The sequence below is a fragment of the Nicotiana tabacum genome, chromosome 17 (assembly GCF_000715075.1).
Source record: "Nicotiana tabacum cultivar K326 chromosome 17, ASM71507v2, whole genome shotgun sequence".
In the NCBI taxonomy this organism is placed as follows: Eukaryota; Viridiplantae; Streptophyta; class Magnoliopsida; order Solanales; family Solanaceae; genus Nicotiana; species Nicotiana tabacum.
In genome coordinates this window covers 9614949-9626651 of record NC_134096.1, presented here as the reverse complement: position 1 = coordinate 9626651, position 11703 = coordinate 9614949, and the positions used below count along the sequence as shown (strand labels likewise).

At 36.5% G+C, this 11703-nt stretch overlaps 1 protein-coding gene across 1 annotated transcript; it reads left to right on the top strand.

Moving 5' to 3' along the window:
• Window positions 1–4466: 4466 nt before the first annotated feature.
• LOC142171512 (uncharacterized) lies at window positions 4467–5215 on the top strand. The gene has a single exon (XM_075234012.1). It carries the CDS (start codon window positions 4600–4602, stop codon window positions 5080–5082), a length of 483 nt encoding a protein of 160 aa, XP_075090113.1. The 5' UTR covers window positions 4467–4599; the 3' UTR covers window positions 5083–5215.
• Window positions 5216–11703: the final 6488 nt, after the last annotated feature.

Genomic DNA, 11703 nt, shown 5'->3' with positions numbered 1-11703 from the left:
TACCTAAATCAGTGGTTGCCAATAGACTATCTAAACCGGCGCAACAAGTCTTGGTTAAATTGAAAATAACTCTTAATTAAATTGAAAATATCTATGGGGGATGACAATAGAATATTGGTTGATTACAAGTGGTTGACAATAGACAATATGGGTGGTTGACCATAAAATAGTAGTCTATGAGACTACTTGGTCACATGACTCCTTCTTAAAATAAGGGAGGGTTCCCTCCCTCTAGATCATAGGTTTGCAATAGACAATGCTAGTGGTTGACCATAAAACAATAGTGTATGATGTACAATGCAGGAGTTGATAGTAGAAACAAGTCTAGTAGAAACAACAAGTGATTACAAACAACAAGTCTAGAATATTAAAAGAGTTAATTATCTTTATTACAACACCAGTAGCTAAAAGATCAAGAATGCTGCAACAATACTTTACAAGTCGTTTTCTTGTGGCCAAGTTCTTTGCAAATGGAATATTTATTTTTGCCTTTTTTCCTGCTGCCAGAAGAACTAGGTTCTAAAATGCTTGGACATCTCTTAAACTTCCTTATACCATTTGTAGGCTCGACATTGGGTGAAAGTATTTTTGTGGATTGAATCTCGTCAAGCATTACCCATTTTTCTTCTATAGGAATTTTGTGAATGGTTCCTTCATATGTAGCCATGTATGTTGAAACCTTATAAAACGGTTAAGAATGATCGTAAATGGAGGAACCAATCCCTAAAGCTCAATCTCAGAGTTGTCATTGCATGTGGGTAAGGTATTTTTTTTTCAAATCAAACTCACAACAAGAAAATGTGTTCAAATCGAGATTAACTACTGCATCCTTGTCATGCCCGACGACGCTAAACTGGTTATTCTCTAATTGATGCACCGGAGTGCGTCGCCGACAACCATATTATTCCTAATCTTATTTTCAGGAGAAGGAACAAAGAGGGTCAAAATATTTTTCATTTCATTACGCCTCTCCTTGAATTTTTCTGAAAACTTTCGAATAATATGAATGAATAGGCCAGTGATTGGGAAGTCTCTTTGATCCTTAAGCATTGCGTTAAACGGTTATGCAATATTTGTTGTCAACACGTCGTATCGGTTTACTGGAAAGAAGGCTCTAATCTACTTTTGGAACCCAATTTCATTCGCGAGGTAGTTAGCTACTTCCCTACTTTTATCACACAATTGCTGGAAATGGTCAAAGAATTCCTTAGTACTGTATGACTGTGTAACAGAAAAGAAATGCTTAATAAAAATCCCACAATGAAACCTCTTGCGCATATTTTCAGTAATGTGACGCGTGTAAAGACCATGATGAGAGGCAGTAAAAACTTTTTTGAAGCCATTACCAATAGATAGATGTCGATCAGAGATAATGCATAATTCATCACTATCGTCAACAATGTGCCGCAACTGTTCAAAAAAAATTGGTCCAAGAATTATCGCACTCTTTATCGACTACACAGAACGCAATTGGAAAAATGTGATTCTCTGTATCTTGTGCTACAACCGACAACAAGCAGCCTCCATATCTGCCACTCAGAAATGTCTTATCAACAGCAATAACCTTTCTCATAGGCGCGAATCCCTTAATGAAAGCTCCAACAGATACGAAAAAATATCTAAAATGCAATTTATCATCAACCTTCAAATCAACAATACTTCCTTCATTATAGGACATCATAACATGGTGATACGATTCCAACAAAGCATACCCCTCTTCCTGAGTATCTCTGATCATAGCCTTAGCTATTTCACCTACCTTCCAGCTCCTCCAATAAATAAGATTTTGATTAAAATCTGCAAACTTGGCATCCTTCAGATTTGACGGGGATGTGCCTTTTGCTATTAACATACCGTTCCTGGTAATATGCACTCAAAGTCTTTGACAACGCGTTAGGATGACAGCTTGATATATGTTGTACCCCGCATGTGTGCTCGCCATGGTACTTAGTAATATAAAACATATAAGAACTCTCATACTTTAAAGTGCATAACTTCCACGGGCAACTCACATCTCGTCATGCCATTGAAGTTAATTTACTAATACTCTTCCTCATACGAAACGTAAAATGCATTTTAACAAAAGCAATATCCAACTGTTTTATTAGATTCAATTTGTTGTCAAAATATTTCCCAAGGAAAAAACATGTACCGTCAGGGTGGTTGTGTTGTGTAACTATCTAGTCCACCAAGAATTTATCTCCAGTTGCCCGACTGACAATATTTGGGAGCTCTTTCGCTCTATCTGCTTCTTCCGGACCATACGAGTTCATTTCATTATCACTAAAATGATGCAAGTCATCACTAAATCCATTGAAGCCATCTTTTACCATTCGTTCCTCCTCTACTTCTAAAATTAGTGGTTGTGTTGTTGTTGGTGGTGGTGGTGCAGCTGCAACATTTGAACCTTGATGAGACCTTTCAACATGAACTTTAGTCCCTTCTTCAAACTCATTTTCAACCACAAATATCTTCAAGCAAGGCCTCATACTATCAATTGTGACATCAAGGAGGTATGATTGCAAATCATTGTCATTCTTAATAAAGGAAGGAGGAATCTTGTCCCTATTTGGTGCAGAGCTAAGCATATATGTAATATTCAAATTCTTCGGGAAACATGTTCGTTTTCCACGTTTAATGATGACATCAACAAATTCGTCAAATGTACAATTGCTAGGTATACAGATAGATACTGTAACCTTTGTATATGAATTCCAATTCCAACTAGTTGGCCCCTCAACCCATTCACCAGAATATAGACCGCATACTAATATATGATCTCCCATCAGTCTATTGTGAACCAATGATCTATTCTAACAATGGTCTATTGTACACCAGTGGTCGAGCATTGTGTAGAATATTTTGGCAGAAACCCAAATTAACAATGACGAAGGAGATGAGATGAAAACACTTACCAGATGAAGTAGGTACACAATATACCACTTGGAATGAATTATCAATCCAATGTACTACCAATTTCTTCCCCAAATTCGACGATTTGAAAACCCTCCAATTTTTTGATTTCTTCAAAGTAAATGATAACTCAAAAGAATGAAGTTTTTAGAGGAATGTGGAAGAAGGGAGACAACATCTATGTGTTGAATGCAAGAAAAATAAGTTGCAATGGAGGAATCAACCGTGGAAAATATGGATTGGGGCGGCAGATGAGGCGGGAAGGGGTGGGATTTTTTTTTTTTTTTTAAATCAGGTAATATTACATTTATAGAGGTTGAGGCCAACGTGTAATAACTAAAACTTTAGGGATAAAGACTAAATTTTCCCTTTCACTTTATAATCTTACATAACCATTAATTAAGCATGAACGTCAGCCCTACAATAATTAAACCTGATGGTCACTTGGCCAATTCAACTAGTAGATATAGGCAAAATACATAGATTGCCACTTAAGCTTGTCCCCAAATCCCCGTTACACACTTGTAGACCACGAAAATTATTTTATACACTCAAGCTTTTACAAATGTATCTATTACACACCACTTTTGTGTTTGACCGTTTCTTTTAAACAAGTATATCTCACACACCAATTAAATTGTGACACGTGTCATTAAGTTAAAACAAGAAAGAAAAAGAAACCTATCTTCTTCCTCGATGAAAACCAACTACCATAGCTACTACAACCTTCATCTCAGTTTCAAGGTCAGAGAACATGAATACAAATCAACAACCAAAGTTTTCAACATCAACCTCACATTTCTTCAAGTTTAAGGCCCAACTAAAAAATTCAACTCACTCTTTTTCGGCCTTCTTAAACAAATTTCGATCCAACTATTTAGTTCATCTCTAAATGAATTTCAATTGAAATGGAGCTTCTAATATACAAGTATACAACTAATTCAATCCCCAAACACCAATTTCAACAAACAACAACAATTTCAAATAATCAATTTTTGGGTCTTGCGCAATTTGTAGAAATAATTCGGATGAGAATAGGTGAAAACAAAAGATCTCAAGACGATTTTACCTTGGAAAAAACAAAACCCAAAAAAAGAAGAAGCAAAGGCCAGAGATAGGCGCAGAAGAATGGTAACGGATCTAGGATTGAAGCGGGGTGGGGTTTTAGCGAGGATGAAGGGCAATATCTGAGAAAAAAAAATGTTCTGTAATGGATTTGGGATGAGATTCAGGCTCATGAGTTAGAGAAGGAGGTGTTGATATTATTAGAAGTGTTCTTTAGGAGTATCAATGGAGGAACTGGCTGAAATTTGATTCATAAAAATGAAAAAAATGAAAAAGTGAAAAAACCTGGACATGTGGAGTCCAAATGAGGCTTTAGATACAAAAAAAATGTATAGTTTGCGTGACTCATTTGTGTGTAAAATACGCACGTGCCACGTAGTTGTGTGTCATATACACACTTTTTAAAGGTCGGGTAACAGGCGTGTAACATGAATTTGGGACAAGCTAAGGTGTTATTTTATGTATTTTGCCCGTATATATACCCATAAAATAGGCCTACAACATAGGCAACACAACTTTATCAACCAAAAGGAAAAAAAAACGAAACAAAATAAAAATTAGCCACCTCTGCCGGTACTATTGAAGAGCCCTCACAATCCTAGCAATTCCCAACCCTCAGAAATGGCGATCGCTAATCTACAAAGATTTGCCTCCCAAATCGTCCGAAACCCATCTCTTTCCTCCACCTTCAGAGCCTCAATCACTCGCTCTTCCGCATCCCCCTCCCGCTCCGCCTCCGCCAAAGTCGCCGATCGGATCGTCAAGCTCTCCGCCGTGGACCCGGACGGCCACAAACGCGAAATAATCGGGCTGTCGGGTCAAACACTACTCAAAGCCCTAACGAATCACGGGTTAATTGACCCGGATTCTCACCGACTCGAAGACATCGACGCTTGTTCCGCTGAATGTGAGGTTCACATTGCTCAGGAATGGCTCGAGAAGCTTCCACCAGCTACGTATGATGAGCAGTATGTTTTAAAAAGGAATTCTAGGGCTAGGGTTTTGAACAAGCATTCGAGGCTTGGTTGTCAGGTTGTGCTTTCGCCTGAGCTTCAAGGTATGGTTGTTGCTATTCCTGAACCTAAGCCTTGGGATATTCCGTAAGTAAAGTTGTACTGGAAATTTCTGTAAGGTTTTGAGTAATGAAATTTTAGTGTTTTGAGATAATGATAATAATATGTGGAACTTTTGGTACTTGACAATGTTTTCATTGATATTCTGTATGTTATGTTTTGGCCACTGGAATGCTTTCAATTCGAACTAAGTGGTAATTTTAATGTTAAAATTGTCTGAAGTTGACCAACTTGGTTTATTTGAAATCAATGATTCTCCATTTTATGTTGGAGTTATGTATCTTGTATCTGTCTTTGGATGGATGAGCTTATATTCCCAATATGCCTGATGATTTTAAAGTTTGTGTCTTTATGAGAATGTATTGCTGAAGTGACTTACTTGATTAGTATTGGGTATATGAAAGCCTTTGGATTAAAATTCATACACCATTGTAGCCCCTAGGCGTTGGTCTGGTGGTAAGAGTGCAACACGTGATGTGTGAGTTAGACGCATGTCACACGTTCGAAGACAAGCCTAACCTGGTATTTAAGTGGAGAAGGGTAGATGAGTGAGCCCTTATCTATCAAGTTTCTAGCATGTGCCACTAGCCTTCGGGGTTTCTCGATTATAGAAAAAAATTCATACACCATTGTTGCATAAGGTCAAGAGTCAAGAGAATCAGCATGCCATAGTATCTGCTACTGAATGTTCCCATAACTGATTATAATCTTTTGGGATGTTATCTTGCTAAGTAGAATATGTCCTACGCCTTATGAGGCAACAAGTATGTTATCTTTCTAGGATATCTATCCTAGATTTGGACAGAGAGGTTCCAAAACACTATCTTGTGGAGGACTGTAAATGTGGTTATTTGAGCAAGATCAAAATATCAAATACATATTTAACTTTCATCTTTGGGAGGATAGAACTCAATCTTGTGTCGAGACTTAATGGGCGGTGGAGACAGTCTCTAAATGTGTCAAGACTTAATGAGGGGTGGAGACAGTCTAGATAGAGAGTTTGTACAAGTGGGTCTTTAGAAATGTGACTTAGTGTTTCTTTTGCACTCTTGTAAATAACCTGGTGTCCAAAACGTCACAGATTAAGTAGGTTGAGAGCCAACAAATGACTTATATAGTGCTCCTACTCAGCCAACATGTGACCCAGCTGGCCCAGACCATGACCTGCAAAATTCTTAAGACCAATGTATCATGAGAAATTCACGTGATCAACTATTGTGATGTGTAACCTTAATTGACTGTCGGAGTTGGTTAGGAGCAGTCCATTAGTTTCACAGTCTCACTGATCTTACATACTTTCCCTTTTCCTGGTTATGAGCATTGTTATGCTTTAGCTTTGATGTCTGTTTCTTATTTTGTAAACCAATCTGCATTTGAATCTCTTCTTATTACTAGGTGTATCTTATCACAATATCACTTAGCATATTACATGTCGCAACTAGATTTATATAACTAGGGTTTTGAATGTACAAGCAATCAGATTAATTTGGAGGTACTATAGACTCATTATTTCAGCGTGAAACTAGGTGAAGAAGTTATAGGAACGACAAACTCTGGGCTGGAAATTGTAATTTATACAAGCAGAACATTTAGTCTGAGGAGCAAAAACTTCAAGGTCCCACATTTAAATGTTCATTTACTAAATGCCCTGTAACAAAAATCTTTGGTATATCTCAGAAGATTGAAGTGATAAAACTTGAGTTCAAGATACTTCTTCGTTTTTGGGTTACATGGGTGTGGGGACTGGGGAGTCGATGGAAAATAGCTAAATGGTAAGGAGGAAGTGGCATCAATGGAAGAGGAGGGTTAGATCTTCTTTCTATCTTTCAAACGGATACCTATTGCTTGTCTAAAAACTTGAATTCAAGATGATATGCTCCCTTGAAATTGCCCGATATGACATTAGGGGGACCACTAAAGAGATATCCTGGACATTGTGTCAGCTACCGCATATACTACCCAAATTCTGTTCTAAGTCATGAACAAACTTTTGCTGAAAAGTGACTGAAACATATTCAATTCTTTTTTAAAACAATGGCATGTAAATGAGTGTTGTGAGGGAAATTTTGCATAGTTGGTGGAATAGGTTTGGAAGACTTTGGAGGTGTTAGGGATTATAGACTTGAACAAAGAGTGAATAAATTGAAATATGAATGCTTCAAGACTGGATGATTTCCTCTCACCTGCCTAAGCTTTGTTCGGCAGAGTTACTCGGTACCTATGCTGGTGGGAGGCAGCAGATATCCAATGGAATGGTTGAGGTGTGTGCAAACTAACTTGAACACCCCCTTTATTAAAAAGGGGGGAAATGCGTCATGTTTGTACCTTTATTTTTGGTCATATGCTTACTAAATGTCTTTTAACCTTGTTGGGATCTATATGCCAATAGAAAATATAGAGAACTTCTAGTACTTTTTTATTTTATTTTGTATAATATTGTCTTGAGTTGAGTTTAAATGGAGAATCATAATTAGTGAGGATCACTAACTCGTTTGGAACTGATGCATAGTTGTTGTTTGAATACTTTAAGAGAAGAGGAAATCTATAAGAACCTTTGTAAGAAATGTAAACCGGTAATTACAAATAAAATGAGTAAGCTGAAGTTCTTTGGCACCCCTTGAATACTTCAATCAAGAACTAGAAAGTTTTATTCACAAAACATAACGTAATTACAAAAGAGAGAATTGATTCTTAATTACATAATGAGTATTTAAGCTACTACCTATATAAAAGATTTTTTTTTTTAAAATAATCTAAAAAGCTGCTAAGCCACCTCTCTTGCCAAAAGAGATATTCTAGTATTCATTAAAGCCTTCATAATCTGCTTAATGCTTTCTTGTGAAAAGCTAGGTGCTTCTGATATGAATTTTGTAGATGCTTTGTAGTTCTTGAGCAGTTTCCATGTGGAGTGTGGGGTATGGCGGTCTTTCCAACTGACCAAAGCCTTTGATCTCCTAGAATGTACATTCATTCAAGTCGATTGTGTAGCTATCTTTCTGTAATTTCAAGACCTTTTGGAATAGTTGGTAAAGAAGTTGTGCATCTTCCAAGCTGTCCACGTAATCTAGCAATAAGGTTTAAACGATATGGTGGTTGATTGTTTAGTTCCATTAGCAATTATAAACCACTTTCTTCCTCCCTGCTTGCTACTTCAAATTGCTTCAAAGATAGCAAATTTAGCGCATCACTGACACTAGGCTTTGCCTTGCTATGTTTCTTACTTTTCTTGAGTATGGGCTTTAAAAGAACTTCCTTAGTGCCAAACTGAAATTTATTGGTGCTATTTTGCCACAAATTAGGCATCTCTGTCATATTTACAAATGGTGATAAAGCAGCATGTGGGCATGGTTACATGTTATGTCATCCTTATAAATGTCATAAGCAATTAAACTAGTGGACGTTTATTTTATTTTTCCTTTTATATTGTTTTCTTGTCTGCCCAAGCATTTCTTGTGGGGTTGTGGATGTGGTTAAAAAGACCATAATTTTCTTTTCTGGAGTGGTTAAAAGACCTTTTGACAAAAAAAATGTCGTTTGTAATCCCTCATCATAATTGTATTCTGAATCTCATCCTAAGGTGGTTTAATCAATAAGATCAGCTGTCTCTTTCATTTCTCTGTTGCTAATATGTAGACCGTTTGGACTTCAGAGCAGAGTATTGAAAAGAGACCCTCTTTTTGTTTCCTTCAGCTAACCATTTGCTATATACAATTATTCATTTATACATTTTAGCAACCCTTCCTTTTTTTACTGCTATGTGTCTTGTGTAGGCCAACTTGCACACACCTTTCTATTCCATGTGTTTTATTTTATAGTTTGAAACATTTCTTTCCTCTGGTTGTCGGCTTGAAAGGAGGGCTTCTCAACTTGAAAACGCATCCTCTTGATTAATGATTGTTTTGATCTTCTCCAGCTCCATAACCTTTTGCATTGGCATTGGAAAAAATTGTTTGTCCCTTCCGTTAGTTCCTGTTTGGGAATTCGTCACTTGTTCAAAGTGAAGTGGACACTGAAATTACTTAATTATATATTAGGGTATCTTATTCTCTTAATATAGTTTAGAAGTAGTGACAAAAATGTATCAGGATTCTAGCCGGAGACAGTTGCTGTTAAATTCTGACTTGTCGGCCCGAGGACTATCTAAGTGTGGCCTTTATTCTAAAACGGAAAGCTCCGTAAGATCGGGCGTTGTTCAGACTGATAGAATTGGAATCAGGAAAAGTTATTCGCTAGACATATAATTGGCCTTCTATTATAAGCAAAGGCAGCTGTTAGTACTGTGATTCTCTCTCTCTCTATATATATATATGCAATTATCTGATGCTGAAGGACCCATAAAAGGAAAAATGCTTCAGAGTTGTACATAAAACATCCATATTCCATTTTACGTTCCAAGAAAGGTCTATCAGTGACAACAGACAACATTGGCATGCCTTATAATTGAGTTACTCATAGTAATATTTACCGGTTTGCCCTCAATAGCCAATCAATTCGTGTTTTTGTAGGTTGATGATTCCATAAAAGATACTCCATTTTTAGTGCTGAAATCTTTGACTATAAAGAAAACATAAGATTGAACAAGAAAGAGGTACCTATGGCTTTGTTTCAGCGGTAAGGACGCAAAACGAGTAGCGCAGGATTAGCTGTTAAGCACATCTCACAGAGTTTGAACCCAAAATTACAGAAATATGACCCTTTTTTTTTCTCTCATTTGCCTGAGGACATACAAATTGAACATTCCAGAACATTCCAGAAGCTTCTAGAGACCGGTGCCTGGGTACGGCAATTGAGGTTGCTCCTGCTATAATTCAAGGGCCCATCAGCAAAAATGTCTCGAGGAGTAGTTAAACGGGCAGGAAGAGAGGACTCTTTTTTTCCTCCTCCCTTCACTCTAGTTTGAACCCGTCCAAACAACGAACACCTTCCTACTCCAAGCAGAACTTTAAAGTCAAAAGTTAAAGGTGATACCTATGGGGGAAGCTAGAGGCAATATTTGTTAAACTTGAAGTTGTGCCTATGAGACAAGGAAAAAAATTCAAAAGCATCTACTTTGAGGGCTATTTGTGTACTTCACTCCTGTTATCGACTGAAGCATGATATTTAATTAAGTGGTAGAGGGGAGGCTCATACTCTGCTGAATTTCCAACTAGTGAGAATAAGGAATTGGGCTAAGCTAACTTAACAGAAAATGTCACGCAAATCTGTCATCATACATCTTACATAAAATAGTTTATGTGTTTGCTTTGTCAATTTGGGCAGCATTGATGGTGAAGCAAGATTTAAAGATTTTCCTGTTGAAAGGAAGACTTTAAGTAGGTGTTCCGACATAAAAATTGTAATTTTTGAAAAAAATAGTATTTGGAATTAGTTGAAAAATAATATTTGAAATTTAAAATTATAGTATTTTTTTTTATCGACAAACGGGTCCTAAAAAGTGCATCAGAATTTCCCTTGGGACTGACAAGGCAATCTTATGATTAAAGAAGAAGTAAAGCTGCTCTTGAGGTGACTGGCCATGGTTGAAGAAGCAGTTGGTCATTTGGCAAGTCTTGTTAGATATCCTCTGGTCTGAATTAAGGGGTCAGAAATATAACAAAAGATGCATCATATGTCTCTCTAAAATTTTGTTGGATCCGTGTCAGATCCTCCAAAAATAGAGTGCATTTTTGGAGGATTTGATACGAATATGACGATATTTTGAAGAATTCGAACAACACAAGATGCATCAGAGAGTACTAGAGGAAACTGAAGAGAATCATGAATAGGCAAATTGTATCATTTGCTCACAAATTCGTGGTTCTGAGGTAGAGTTATTGTACATGGGACCTTGTCATTGACTCATTGGGTTTGTAGAACCATATTTGGGCGGACATAATATATGTACATAATATTTTGAAAAATAATTCAAACTCGACACTAGTTAAAAATAGAAGTAAAAACCTTATTGAATTTATACTCTAGAATATTTTTAAATTGGAGATGGTCTTTTGGCTAAAATAGATTTATGGAGTTGTCTTTAGGAGGTAAGAATGGGTATATTCTGGATGCTAATTGGCTATACTGATTTATGATGAACCAATATATTTACCATTCGCTTCTCGACTTTTTTCATGTAGCAAATCGCATAGTAGAACAACAGGAAAATAATAAAATTTACCAGTTTATATTACCATAGAATTAAATTATATCCACCGCATCAGAGAAAAGTTTTTACTTGCTCTGTGTAAATTGACCGCCTGCAACATTTTATTCGTCCTCTTTTTCAAGCTATCCGACCATATTAGGTATAAGTAATTAGCTTTTAAGTGATCTAATTGAATAAACGATTTAAAGTACTTTGCAAAAATTATAACTTGTTTGGCCAAGCTTCTCCAAGTCAAACATTTTTTTTTTTTAAAAAGTACTTTTTTTTCAAAGCAAGTAAGAAATAACTTCTCTCTAAAAGCACTTTTGAGAAAAATAAACTTAGAAGCAGTTTTTAAAAGCTTGGCCAAACACTAATTGCCGGTAATAAATTAGCCAAACACAAACTGTTTCTCACCAAAAATACTTTTAAAAAAAACACTTCTCAAAATAAACTGATTTTTGCAGCTGTTGACTTCTAACAAGTAGCATATGAGAAGAACCAAATATCAAGAAATGAACGGAGAAA